The 14,996-nt window shown below is 41.2% G+C and overlaps 1 protein-coding gene across 2 annotated transcripts in view; it reads left to right on the top strand.

Moving 5' to 3' along the window:
• cd164l2 (CD164 sialomucin-like 2) overlaps positions 1-8,021 on the top strand; it is a 37,769-nt gene extending 29,748 nt beyond the window's left edge. For both annotated transcript variants that reach the window (XM_080211113.1, XM_080211114.1), the window contains 2 exons: positions 1,679-1,844; positions 7,690-8,021. In XM_080211113.1, the coding sequence (XP_080067239.1) occupies positions 1,679-1,844; positions 7,690-7,696 (173 nt within the window). In that variant the 3' untranslated portion in view covers positions 7,697-8,021. The remainder of the gene's footprint in view (positions 1-1,678; positions 1,845-7,689) is intronic.
• Positions 8,022-14,996: the final 6,975 nt, after the last annotated feature.

Below are 14,996 nucleotides of genomic sequence, written 5' to 3'. Positions count from 1 at the left end.
GATATTACTAAAATCTAAGTTTTCTACTTTATAACTCTGGAATACAATGTTTCTATTAGAACATAGAACACTACAGCACAAACAGGCACTCCGGCCCACAAGTTGCACCGATCGTATCCATGTCTACTAAGCCATAGAACTATCTAACTCCCGATCCCATATACTCATCAAAAAGTCTTTTTTAAAAGACCCCAGCAAGTTCGTCTCTACCACTACCAGCAGTCGATTCCACTCATTCACCACCCTCTGAGTGAAAAACTTACCCCTAATATCTCCTCTGTACCTCCCAGCACCTTAAACCTGTGTCCTCTTGTAGCGACCATTTCAGCCCTGGGAAATAGGGTGGATTCTTGGAGGCTATCTATTTCTCAACATTTTATAAACCTCTATCAGGTCGCCTCTCAACCTTCATCTTTCCAGGGAGAAGAGCCCTAGCTTCTTCAACCTATCTTCATAACCCATGCCTCCCAATCCAGGCAACATCCTTGTAAATCTCCTCTGCACCCTCTCGATAGCTTCCACGTCCTTCCTGTAGTGAGGTGACCAGAACTGCGCACAGTACTCCAAGTGGGGTCTGACAAGGGTCCTACAAAGTTGCAGCATTACCTCCCGACTCCTAAACTCAATCCTTCAATTAATGAAGGTCAGTACACCATATGCCGCCTTGACCACATCCTTCACCTGCAAGGCTGATTTTTGAGTCCTATGGACCTGGACCCCAAGATCCCTCTGCTCCTCCACACTGCCAAGACTCCTACCCTTGATATTGTACTCCTTCATCCCATTGGCCCTGCCAAAATGGACCACTACACACTTATCAGCATATTATCTGCATGTATCCTGCTATGGACTGTGTGCATTGTTAGATACCTTTTTTTGTGATGTCTTTCAATTGAGGGCACTACAGTGGTTAGCACTGCTGCCTCACAGCACCAGGGACCCAGGTTCAATTCCAGTCTTGGGTGTCTGTCTGTGGAGTTTGCACGTTCTCCCCATGTCTGCCTGGGTTTCCTCCAAGTGCTCCAGTTTCTTCCCACAGTTCACAGATATGTGGGTTAGGTTGATTTGGCCATGATAAACTGGTGTCAGGGGGATTACAGGGTTAGGACAGGACCTGAGTGCGATTTGCTATCAGTGAGGCTCGATGGCCTTGTTCCGCACTGTTAATTCTATAACTGTCATACAAAGGACTGATTAAATTCCATTACCTGTCACCTTTAATGTATAATTCTTTTATCATGTACCTATTGGTTGAACCCACAGGAAGGTAGGTACTTGAAGTGCAATTCAGTGCCAATTTTACCATTAATGTTGGAAGTAGCCCAGGGAAGTTCAGTGATTTTGTTCAGTCAACTTGTTGGGGCCCATAGCTAATTACTTTGTGGGAGTATTAGTATAAGAAAGGCTTTTGGGTTGCATTAACATGGGTGTCTTTTTCTGATGCATGTGTAACATCAGGAATTAAATGATATTGAAAGGGTGACTGTTGTGTACTGCACTGAGGGAAGACTTCCCCAAGTGCAAGAAACCACATTGAAGAATCAATTCACACCACCCGCCCAGAAAAGGACACTCGTAAAATGCTCTGCTCTTGTAGCACACTGCTGTGACAGCTGAGGCTCCTCCATTAGGGGTTTAAGAAATTCATGGGTCTTTTGACTGTTTTCCTTGCTTGCAGAAACTGCTGCCACCACTGAGGTTCCAACCACTGCTCCTGTGTACTCACCCTCCAGCTTCGACCCGGCCAGTTTTATTGGAGGGATTGTCTTGGTCCTCGGAGCTGAGGCAGCATTTTTCTTTGCAGTCAAATTCTTCAAGGCGCGAGATGGGACCTACCAAACTCTGTAAGAATTAACTGTTTCTGCGTGTGGTGTGCTGATCATTGCTGTCTTGCTGTGCACTTAATTCCCCAACCTATGCTTTGCAAGTAGCTTGTGCTTAGTGTTGCATGTGCTTCCTCTCGTGCTTTGTTTGCTAACGTACAAAGTTTTTTAATGTTATGAGTATTTTCTTTGCCCCGTCTATTTGAATTATTTAATGTACAGACAGGCAAGATAAAGTCATGTTGTGAAACTTGTGTTCACAATAGGCCCTAGAAAAATCATGCAATTTGTAATAAAATTCCCTCCTGCAGTATCTTGCATTTCTTTTTATAACAAATATTTAATACTTTAGAAGCTGTGAGGATTCAGGATAAAACTCTTCTGGGGTATTGTTAGAGGCAAGATCTGAATGGGTTTACAGAAGAATTGATCTTGTTCTTCTAATTTGCATTAACTCTAACACTATCTCCCAAATATTTGTCCTCCATCCACAAGATACAAATCAGGAGTGTGATGGAATACACTCACCTTGGATAGGTGCAGCTCCAATAACACTCAAGTTTGACACCATCCAGGCAAAGCTGCCCATTTGATTGGCATTCCACCTATAAACAGCCTTGAGTACTGACCTCTCATGGGCAGGCATTTGGCAGGAGCCTATCCGTAGAGGACATAAGCAGTTTCCATTGCTTTAGCCAGAAACTGGCTTAACGCTGTGTATTGCTTGTTTCTCGTCTCCTCACCCAGTTTATCTCTGGCCTCATCTTTCCTAAAGGTGTTATCCAAATTTTACAGTTCCCCTCTTGTCCATTGAAATATTTCTGGTGGCGAAGATGATGGGTACAATCTCTTGCTGCCCAGTCACGCCATGCTCCTGCTGCAGCATAGACACAAATTTTGGCAACATGCCAAATTTCTCATAGAAATTATAGACTCTTTACAGTGCAGGAGGAGGCCATTTGGCCAATCGAGTCTGCACCGACCACAATCACACCCAGGCCCTATCCCTGTAACCCCATGCACTTACCCTAGCTAGTGTCCTGGCACTACAAGGTAATTTAGCATGGCTGATGCACCTAACCTCCACATCCTTGGACTGTGGAAGGAAATCGACACAGACATGGGGAGAACATGCAAACTCCACACACTGACCCAAGCTTGGAATCAAACCCAGGTCTCTGGTACAGTGAGGCAGCAGTGCTAACTGCTATGTTATCATGCTACCTGCTCACTGCAGTGTGATTGGAAAATCAGCATAGGGCATCAAGGAGTAGTGAATGGTGATGGGAGCTCTAATCTTCCATTCTTTTTTCTTCCCTTTCTGTTCCCCAAATCACTTGAGTGCAGTGGGCCATGGCTTTTGGCTGCCAACTCTTAATGGAGAATGGCACTTTATTAATCTGCCATGTACTCATAACCCCTCAATCATATGTCCAAGACTTAAATAAAATATCATTGGGTTTCTGCTGCCACATGTGGAGGTCATTCCACATTTCCCCTGTCTGATCGCTACAACTCCAGTACCACCTTGTTCAGTGTCTTTGAAACCCATAACCTGACCTCACCAGTCTGTCCAAAATTTCAGCTGTCACCAGCTTTTGAATGCGAGGGGGTGTGAAAAAGGGGGAGAGAATTGTTTATTTTTACTTTTGATAGTGTTAGCTGATTCACTTGCCTCATCAGGTGAGGGGGGGATGAATATGAAGAGTATTTTGCAAGGTCCAGTGAAACTTCTGTTTGCATTCATGTGTTTGTTAAAACCTTTTATTACAAACTGTTGGGGTGAGGCAGTGAAGTGGTTCTAGATCTCCCCTCGAGCAGTGAGTTTCATTGGTGCCAAGACTGGCATTGATAGCCAGGTGTTTGTAATAAGGTACTGCTGCAGTGTGCGTGCTTGCATTGTCTCTGTGCCTGCTTCATTTGTCTTTTTTTTCTGTTTCATCTTAACCCTTTACATGCTGCAAGTAGTGAGGAGGCACAGTAAATTGTGTAAGAAGTGGCTGCAACGTCTCTCTTCTACAAAGGAAGTAATAGTTTGTCCTGAGCACGAACAGCAAAATAAAACTCCATTTACACAAAGTCTTAACATACACTTCAGTGCATTTTTATTTGTGTGGTGTGCATTTGTTTAAATTCTGTTAGCAATGACTTGCTATTTAATTTTGAGATTTGAATGTATGAACAGCTAATAGCACAAATATCTGGTTAGTGATGCCCAGTAAAGTTGTGTGTTTTTTTTTAAAATCTGCATTTATTCCTGTTTAATGGCTTGGTTTAGCTACTTTGACATGGGCTAGAGAATTTTCCTGCAACCAGCATGGTTTTGGTTTGCAATGTTCATCGGGTTGCTCAGTAAAATGAACTGGGATTGTACTTCATGTAGTTTGCCACCTGGGTTGTTTTTTGGGGTTCTTCTGCATATTTTCAGTTAGAGATGGGTTCATAACTAACTTTGGGAGACGAATGGTTTCCTCCCACAGTCCAAAGATGTGTGGGTTAGGTGGATTGGCCATGCTGAATTGTCCCTTTAGTGTCCCAAGATGTGCAAGTTAGAGAATTTGTTGGGTTACAGGGATAGAGTAGAGGGTGGCCTGTGTAAGATGTTCTATCAGAGGGTTGGTGCAGACTCAGTGGGCCAAATGGCCACCACCTTCTGCACTGTGGGTATTCTATTCCATTCTAACCATTAGTGGAAAGTATCAAGATATTTTGACCCTTTGTGTATTTTTCACTATCCTGTCCCAGTCCACAGTGAAGTGTCCAGCTTCTCCTGGCTGAAAAGGAGTTCCATGTATCAGGATTAAGAATAACTGTCTACAGTAATGGCCAAATGCCATTGTCACAGATTTATGTTGCCGTAAATGTCATTTGCACTATGGTGCTTGCACGGGAGCTTTTTGATTGACAGATGACAGTAAGTGAATTAAGCTTCTGTTAATCAGTTACCCAAAGAGAGCCTTAAAGCTGTTTTTCTAATTGTCGGAAAACTGAATAACTTGTGTTAATTAATTCTTGCTCAGTTGCAGTCTGCACATCCAATTATTGAATAACGGGCAAGAATGAAGTCTTTAGTTTAAAAATGCTTTGCTAATTGGAATTGTAGTTGTCTAGAACAAAATTATGTAGGATGTGATTTTTTTCAAATAATGGCAAGCTGTGTATCTCCAATCTCCAGCATGTACAGCAAAGGCTCAGGTGTCAGTACTGCACCAGTGTGCTCTGAGTCAGCTGCCTTGTGGCTGGGAATAGTCAGTGCCTCTGGGTAAATGCCTTGCCTTGATTTCATACCTTCCTAGTGCAAATGTGCTCTGAGGATGATAAATGTGTCTCACTGCACTGACCTGTTTTAAAACAAATAAACTAGTCTTAAACTTGTCATGATAAGCATTATGTTGTTAATTTTGACCTACTCCAGAGTGGTGTCTGTTGGAGACAATGTGGAGCCTGGCCTTTTGGTTTTGTTCCATATACAAACTATTCAATTGTAATTTAAAGAGACAGCAACTTTTAATTTTATTACTCAGCTGACTTCCTGTATATGATTCATTTTAGGTAATAGCATTTTCATACGTAATTGTATAGTTCCCTACAATCACTTAATACTGCTGTCTCACAACAACCGGGGTCCAGGTTCGATTCCTGGCTTGGGTCACTGTCTGTGTGGAGTTTGCACATTCACCCCATGTGTGTGTTGGTTTCCTCTGGGTGCTCTAGTTTACCCCCTCAGTCCAAATATATATGGGTAAAGTGGACTGACCATGCTAAATTGCCCCTTAGTATTGAGGACTAGCTAGGGTAAATCCATGGGGTTATGAGGCTAGGACCTGGATGAGATTGTGGTTGGTGTAGAATCAATGGGCCAAATGGCCTCCTGCACTATAGGAGTCTGTGACTGTAGTTTATCAACTGAATTTAGATGGTATTTCTACCCCAAATACATGTCATTTTATCTGAAACAAACACATTTCTACTCTACCACAGACTGCACTGATCTAATGAACAAATAAGCCTTGTAGAGTAACATTTTTCTCTAGTATTCAGGTGGGTTGGGTAAGGATTTTCCATTGTATAATTTGGGGCCTAAGATTCATGAGTTTAAATTTAACTGGGGAGAGGCTGGAAGGGAGAAGGTCAGATACCTAATTCTCATTTAGATCATTGACAATAACAGAAGGTTTATTGTCCTTCTGGAAGCTAATTTTTTGCTGCACTAGTGTACAGTATTTTCAGTATTCTACCTTTGTCGGATCCAGCAACATTTGCAAATCTGATGTGCTGAGTGTTTTTAAAAAGTCAACTGTACTCCAATCCCACCTGCACTGTGCCTTTGCAGTAACATTGCCTCTTGATGTTTCTAAGTAGTGGATAGCAAAAGTGCTGGTATTTCTGAATCAAAATGGTACAGTATTGTTTTATATTGGTATGCTTAATGGCTACACAGAGGAGACAATTTGGCCAAGGTTCTTTTGAAGAGCTTTTCTGTTAGTTGCTCACCTTGTGCTGCTGCATTTTTTTTTCCCTCCATGTAGGCAATTTCCTTTTTAGGGCAGTGGGTTCCTGTGTCCAGACAGTCAATGCATTCCCAGTCCTAATTAATTGCATAAAGTTTTTTTTCTTTCTGTTGCCTCTGGTTCCTTTGACCATCACTAATGTATCTTCTCGAATGGGGAGCAGACTTGAGTTTTCAAAGTGTTGCTAAAGGTTTTGAAATGCAACACATTTTCTGCTAGTGTGTTTGAAGGTGGTATTTTTCCTACTCTGACATCAACCCACTTTCTTTTGCCACCTTCCTCTGTTTTGCAATCTTCAATTGTTTATCAGATGAGTATCATTGTTGACGTCCAGCATTCCTTGTCCACCCCTAACTGCTATTCGCAATCTGCAATTGTTCATTCAGCTATGTCTACTTTCTTAATCTTCAGCTGTCTTTTTTAATCTTCAGGCTCCTGTATACAGATCGTTGCAATGTTCTTGCTACTTTCTATTCCTCTGTTCACTACCTCCCTCTTACCCTCTACTTTGTTCATTTTAATATAAAGCATTCTGAAGATCTCTAACCTAAGCCACTGAATAGCCTGTTAACTAGCATAATCAGCCAGTATTATGTTTGACACACTTAGTGTTTTAATAGTTAAATACAATTTCTGTTGAGGTTGAATCAACACCTAGTCCAAACGGGTTTTGTGGGAGCAGGTAAATAAAATTTTAGGGTAGTGCAGTGGTTAGCACTGCTGCCTCAGCGTCTGGACCTGAGCTCAATACCGGCCTTGAGTTTGCACATTCTCCACATGGGTTTCCTTCCCAGCTGCTCCAGTTTCCTCCCACAGTCCAAAGGTGTGCAGGTCAGGTGGACTAGCCATGCTAAATTGTGCCTTGGTGTCCCAAGATAGATATATATTGTGGGTAGATCAGTCATGGTAAATGTGTGGGGAGAGGGCCTGGGCAAGACACTGTCAAAGTTGGTAGAGAGTCAAAAGGCTGAATAGCCTCATTCTGCACTGTAGGGATTCAATGATCCTAGTGAATTTTGGCTGTGACGTGATATTCTGATTTTGCAAAGCTTCATGTGTGGAAATTGGGGATTACTGAATGACACTAATTTGATTTTTGCAGTGCTTCCAGCATAATAATGGGAAGCAGTCTGAAAATGAACAAATAGGGGTGGGTTGTGCAACAAGAAATTGAATGTCTAACACAATTTGGAGAATATTAAGGACTAGTGTGTGTGTATATATTAATATATCCCAATCTAATGAGCAAAAGATGCTGTCTCTTTATTTCAAATGAGTTATGTATAATGTATTTAACTGTTGAAATGATACTTTTTTTTAGTGATGATTAAAACACCTCTCTTCTGTTGGAATAGGATATGATCGAGAATGGAAGAAATGGGCTGGAAGTGGCCAAAAAATCCGCAGTTGCCAGCAAACATTGAAGTTCTCTTCACTAATGCCACATTTTATTGCATTTCAGTGGAGATGTTTTAAGATCTGTTTGCCTTTGACGTGGTGGATTTAATTGGCTGCAAATGTTAGTACATACAGAAGTGATGTCTGTGCTATGACCCTCAGTACTTTATTGAGAAGATATTGTACAAGGAGATTGATGAAAAGATCTGATTAGTCGTTTGGCTCTTTTTGGACCAGACCAGATGACAATGGTGTTTTTTTTCCCCCCAATAAAAGATCTTGCCACAGACTGTTCTTTGCTTTTAAAGGACTTATTCTGAATCAAAATCCAATGTTTTAAGATTCAGTTTCAACAATTTGTGAAACTAAATGTCACTACATATTGGTTACTGAAACTTTTGTACCTGGTTCTGGTGAGCAGAGTGAAGACAGCTACATTGGTGTTCTGCTATAATAAAGTGTAACAATGCAATGACAAACATGTGGAAGATTGATAGAATGAGTGTACTGTACTTGTGTGCTAATAGGTCCCATTGATGTTTCCAGTGCACAGACCATATATTGATGGGACCTCCTGTGCTTTTGTCTTTTCTGGTTTAAAGAGTTGTCATTTGCATTTAATTAAACTGTAATGATACTACTGTTACAACAGTTCCAATCATTGCCACACTGGCCACCTCACATCACTGATTATCCTTAAATATTTTTTCTTCTTGAAGTCTAATTGGGCAATTGCTGCTCCAGTGCTCCAAACTGGGTCTGCGAAAGCTGTGAGATGCTCTTAAACCAAATCCCCAAATCAGCTGAAGGGAATAAACAAACTGTCTCCAATCCTCAAAACTTATTAACATAGCCATCAAGTGTGGCACTTTGAAAATAACCATCTGCTTATAGATGTGGCAAACAAGGTGCTTTAAGTGGACAGCCATCTTTCTCTAATCATACTGTGATCTAACACTTAACCAATAGGGACTTCTTACTGTGCCCACTCCAGTCCAATGCTGGCATTTCCACAATATGGACATAATACATTCCAATAAGTTCCTGTTTTCTTCACCTTCAGTTCTGATGAAGGGTCATCCAAACACTCAACATTAGCTCTATTCTGTCTCCACAGATGCTGTCAGACCTGCTGAGATTTCCTAGCGTTTTCTGTTTGCAAGTAAATTTCCCATTTAACCTCTTGAGCTGGGTACATGCTAATAGATGCTTAAAAATTGGAGTTAGAGAGATTCTATCTAGAAATAGTGACTTGACTATGATTTTATAATTAACCCCAATTGGATTGCATCATGTATGAAATGGCCTACAGTGAGGGCCAGAGATGGTGCTGGCTGCTTACACTCCAGTTTGAAGTACCCTGCAGTTAGTTTCTGAAGGTGGATTTCCATTTTGCAACTGAAATTCACTATTAGATTTATGTGGTGAATGAAGATGTTCTAAAGGCAGAATGATGCTCCTTTTTTAACATTTCCATAATCCTGGTAAAATTTGACAGCTCCCCTCTTGGGCAAATTGGGTTCATTCTGCATTGCACAATTTACTTAACACTGGCTTTTGCTCGTATAAATTGAATCCATTAATTATGGTCTCCAATTCTGCAGAGGATTAAACCACCGATAGAAACTTAGAACTTTCAGGAAACAAGCCTCCTCTGTGTAATTCCAGTTATAAAAAGCTGCAACATCATCTCTTTGGCCTCTGGGTGATATTTTATCACCACTAATGATGACAAATGTATTTTTGTGTACCTCTGGCTGCTAATCTCTTTCAATAGCAGCAATTTATACAGTGCCTTTGACATAATGCAACGTCCCAAAGACACTTCACTGGAGTGTCACAAAATGAAACACAACACTGCAGTCACTCCAAATTAGAGGCATGGAAACTAGTCCTCATTCATGATTCAAACGCTTTCACTTTTTGCGTTGAGCTGTTCTGATCATTTTTGAACGAATGTGAAGAATTAAGATAAATTGAGGTTTTTCCCCCGCTCCAATTCTGGCAGCTAAAATGGCTGTGCCCCATTTCACGGCTGGTAAAATGAATGTGCTGGTGGCATGGTGGTTAACACTGCTGCTTTGAAGCACCAGGGACTTGGGTTCGATTCTCTGCTTGGGGAACTATCTGGAGTTTGCATGTTCTCCCTGTGTCTGTGTGGGTTTGCTCTGGTTTCACAAACTAAAGATGTGGGTTAGGATTGGCTGTGCTAAATTAACTCTAGTTTTGAGGGGATTAGCAAGGTAAATATGAAGGGTTATGTGAATAGGGTTTGGGTAGGATTGTGGTCACTGTAGACTCAACAGGCATGTAGGGATTCTACAAACTTTTCATTTTTGGCTTTCATGTAATCTGCTGGAAGCAAAAAGTTTTGCACCAATTGATTACTTTTCAAATGTAGGTACTTGTAGGCAAAATGTATGTGGGTAATAATAAATTCTTGAGTTTTGTGGGCTTATTGAGGGGATCTGCTCCAGAGCTGTTATTAATACAGGTCTGACTGGATCAGGGTGCACAAAACCAGGTCAAAAGATTGTACTTCACTTAAATTGGTGATGTGATGAATATTTAACTCCATTTTCAAACCTTTTGCCTCCTTGCTGTGTGTGGGGGGAAGAATCCCTGCTAAAGTTGAAATATTCTAGCATTGTGTTTCCATGCTAAATCTTGGTGTAATTTCCAAAAGACGGGTGGAACAAAATTGACCCTATCTGAGCTTGCTGTGCACAAGAGAAATCTGCTTCAGCTTTCATTGCGCTTTTTCCCAATTGACCCAAATGTGAAGGATTTCTGTGTATATTTTTGGTCATACCAGCTTCAGATTCTGCTGGGATTTGTCTTTTTTCAGGATGGGAGGTGGACTGGAAATTTGAGACTTAAACTTAGTTGGAGTAATTCAATCAGATTTGCCCTGCCCGGTTAATTATCATTTGATTAAATGCTGGAATTTTGGTGTTGTGCTATATGTTGCTTCCATTGTTTTGTATGCTCTAGCTGAGAAACGTGCAATTTGGAGACAGCAGCAAAATACTTCCTCTTTTTGGGAGAAGCCATTTGTTACTTCCTGTTTGAGTTTACAGCTACCAAGGCCCTTTATTTTAAAATAAAAACTCAGGCTATATGAGCTCAGTTATGAACAGAGTTTTAGAAATATCAGTGGCAAGTTTCTTTGAAGACACCACTATCTACTGTCTGGATTTAATTGATAATGGTCCTTCTGCTCCTCTGTTGCCTTCAGCTCTGAGTAGCAAGATCTGGGCACTTGTTGCAGTGGAGTTTAAGCACGATAGTTAAAATGGCCAATGTATACAGAGCTAATATTCCTTCCCTTTGCAAAGACGTGAGCAAGCCAATTGTGTTTTCTACACCTGACTTGATGCACTGAGATTCATCCAAATATTATCTCATAGAATCCTACAGTGCAGAAGGAGGCCGTTCAGCCCACAGTCTTCCCTATCCCTGTAACCCCTTGCATTTACTCTAGCTAATTCCCCATGATACCAAGAGGCAATTTGGCATGGTCAAACCATCTCACCTGCACAACTTTGGACTGTGGGAGGAAACCAGAACAGCTGGAGGAAACCCACACAGACATGGGGAGAACCTGCAAACTCCACACAAACAGTGACCCAAGCCAGGAATCGAACCCGGGTCCCTGGTGCTGCAAGGCAGCAGTGCTAACCACTGTGCTGCCCTATGAAGGAATATGTTTAGGAATAAGACAATACGATCAAATTGAGATTTGATTATTACTAGAACCGTCAGCTTGGCACGATACAGAATAATTCATGTATTTGCCTACAAACATTGAAGGCACTGACACACAAATAAAGTTGCTTTGCCCAGAATCTCTCCACTGGACCCCACTCAGATCTAACTCTGGATTTGTATCAGGCAAAGCAAAATCCACACTGCAGTGAGTGTAAATGCCCTCTTATTCAACGTAAACACAGTAAAAAGTCTGACAACACCAGGTTTTAGTCCAACCGATTTATTTGATAATACTCTCAAGCTTTCGAGGGAACACTCTTATTCAACAACAGATGTACAAACTGATGCAAGGAATGAAACCTTGTCCTGGTGCGTTAACTGAACAACCTGGAATGTATATTTCTTCATGAGCCCCCTTGGCAAACTGGCTAGAATTTCCTAATTTAAACCATTAACAAATACCCTCCTTTAAATAACCAAACTAACAACAATTCACTCTCGAATCTTGGGGTGAGTGGGTTTGGTATAATCGGGAGGAGAAAAATGAGTACTTTGTTAGCTGGCAGAAACCTGAGTTAGGAGTCCAAGCTGATAGGCCTGATGTAGAAATGTGTCATTACAATAGACAGGGTTTCCCATATCAGCTCTGTCTAAACTACTCTCAGACCTGTCCATCAGGGAAAACATTTGCAATCATTTGATTTTAAAATTTTTGCAATAGTTAAATTGCAGGTTGCTTTGGGACATCTGGCCTGTCATTAGCAGGCTTAAATTACTTTACACCACATGAGTCTGAGCCTCTACTGAGCCCAGTGTGGATTCCCACTGCATCGCGCAATCCTCATCAATACTACAAGTTACCGTGTTGGTGTCCAGGGTGATGTAATGGATACAGTGCAAAGTTGGTATGAGACGTAGGGGATGAAATGTCACTTAATGTAGTAAGAAGTGATCTTGAAGTTGAGGCTGTGACCTGTTGCCCTTGGAGCACATTCCAGGATTGTTAGAGATTGCCTTTTTTTGTTCACTCCATGGGGGTGATGTACGCTATTTAGATTTATCAGTATCATTTCACATTGAAGCACATCTACACCACAACTTTATTCATGTAGATACGACTTTATTGTGGACCGCACATGCCTCTGGCACCTTGATTATTAAAGTGGCAAGAAAATAATTAATATTTTATAAATGATTTGAGACTGTTGTTCACGTTGACTTTCTGAAAGGAGGACTGCCTTTTTTTCTCCCTTTTCAATACCGAATGGAAGATCTACTTGACTGATGACTCTTTTCCCTGATGGGCATTTTAAATATTGCTACCAAGATGGCTGTACTGTTGACATCACCAACATCTTTCTTACAGATTAGTTACTGTCTTGAAGACAGCTTTCTTGGCTTTGGCTTTTCTTGGCTTTGATGACATGACATTTTGTTTAAAGCACCTTATGTTAAGTAAGCTCATTATAGTGTTTCTGTTCTGGCTGTAAAATTGCTTCTTTAAGGACGGTTTTTTAAAGAAATTGTTCCATAGTTTTGAGAAAGGTCATGTCCAGTTGTTCAAAACACTGATTTTCTGCTCTTGCCGAAATCATTCTCAACTTGTGTGGCTTTCACGTTTAAAAGAACTGCCATAATTTGTCACCAGTCAGGTAGCTGATATTTGCGTGGATGAATGGTCCGTTCCTTTGTTTGAGATGCATTTCTTTTTGTCTTGATGGTTTTTGTACAATACTTTAGAAAAATGCTTGGATTGCAATTGCACTATATTATAATCACGTGTGCATTATACAGTGCTCTGTATTTTTCACTAATTGGTATGTAGTTACATGCCATACTATTGCTGTGATTGTTCGTGTTTAAAAAAATTAAAGATTTGATTTATTGAAATAAATAGTTTGTGTGCATTTGTTGTTTTAAAATGTGAACTTGATGGACTGCCCATTTGAACATGGGTTTTGAAGTTGGTGGAGGGGAAATCATCTCACACATGAAGAGGAAAATTAAGTTTCAAAAAACCCGCTGAATGCACAACCTTATTGAAAACGGTTAAAAATCAGGACAATTTTGGCAGATTGCAGTTGCACGGTATTGACAGTGGAAGGTTTAATTAATTTTTGCCAGTTTTTTTTGTGTGAAGAGAAGTTTTCTTTTGTGTTTTCATGCAGTTTTGGAGGCTTAGTCAGAGAATTGTAGAATGGCTACGGTGCAGAACGAGGTCTGCCCAGTACGTTCCAGCTCTTTGACAGAGCAATGTAGCTAGACCCACTCCCCACTCTGACCCCAAATCATGTTTCCAGTTCTTATCCATTTCCCTTCTGAAAGATTAAACGAATCTGCCACCCTTCCAGTGTCTCCCAGACCAGAACCACTCTGCATTTTCTTTCATAAAAGCGACCATGAGGATGTTTTTTTAAATCTCTTCCCAATCACCAAATCTTTAATTACGATCCTTACTCCGTTGCACTTTTTTGTAGAATAAAAACTAGAAATACTAGGCAACATCTAGAATCACTACAGTGCAGAAGAAGGCCATTCAGCCCACAATGACAACAATCCCACCCAGGCCATGTCCCCGCAACCTCACATATTTATCCTGCTAATCCCCCGACGCTAAAGGGCAATTTATCATGGCCAATCCACCAAACCTGCACATCTCCGGACTGTAGGAGAAAACCAGAGCACCTGGAGGAAACCCATGCAGACATGGGGAGAGTGTGCAAACACCAAACAGACAATGACCCAAGGCTGGAATTGAACCCAGATTCCTGGTGTTGGTTAGCGCTTGTGCTTCACATTGTGGGAGCAGAATGGGGTTGAAGGTTCCTGTTTGTCACCTGTAGTTGGGTGGTGGGCAAGGAAGAATGATAGAGCAATGTGTGGTGCAAGGCCAAAGGAATTGGTCTTGAGACAAGGAAAGAAACAAGATTCCTCCAGAGGAGGTGTGAATGTTGGGAGAGCTGCTGTCCAAAGACCAGATAAAAGAAATACGAAGGAAATGAGAGGATAAAGCCAAAGCAGCAAGGAAATGTGAAATGGGGAGGAGATGTTATAATAAATTGTTGAACTTAATGTTGAGGCCAGAACGATGTAAAGTGCGGAGTCGATAGATGAGGCAATGTTCAGTGAGCTTTATTGGAACACCAGCAGGCTAAGGACAGGCCAGAGTGAGAGAAAGGTGGAGAATAGTGGGAGGTGATGGCCTCGTTATTATCGCTAGTCTATTAATCCAAATACACACAATGTTCTGGGAACCTATATTCAAATCCCACCCCAGCAACTGGTGGAATTTGAATTCAATAAAAAACATCTAGAATTGAGAATTTACGGATGACCATAAAACCATTATCAATTGTAGGGGAAAACCCATCTGGTTCATTAATGCCATTTAGGGAAGGAAATCTGCTGTTACCTGGTCTGGCCTACATGTGACTCCAGAGCCACAGCAATGTTCTTGACTCTCAACTGCCCTCCATTGGCAGCTTGGGATGGGCAATAAATGCTGGCCAGCCAGTGACATTGATGGTCCACGAAGCAATAAAAATAGTTGGAA

The sequence above is a fragment of the Carcharhinus amblyrhynchos genome, chromosome 24, assembly GCF_965287045.1.
Source record: "Carcharhinus amblyrhynchos chromosome 24, sCarAmb.v2.hapA, whole genome shotgun sequence".
Lineage (NCBI taxonomy): Eukaryota > Metazoa > Chordata > Chondrichthyes > Carcharhiniformes > Carcharhinidae > Carcharhinus > Carcharhinus amblyrhynchos.
Note: the sequence above shows the minus strand (reverse complement) of the source record. Positions and strands in the feature narration are given on the sequence as shown.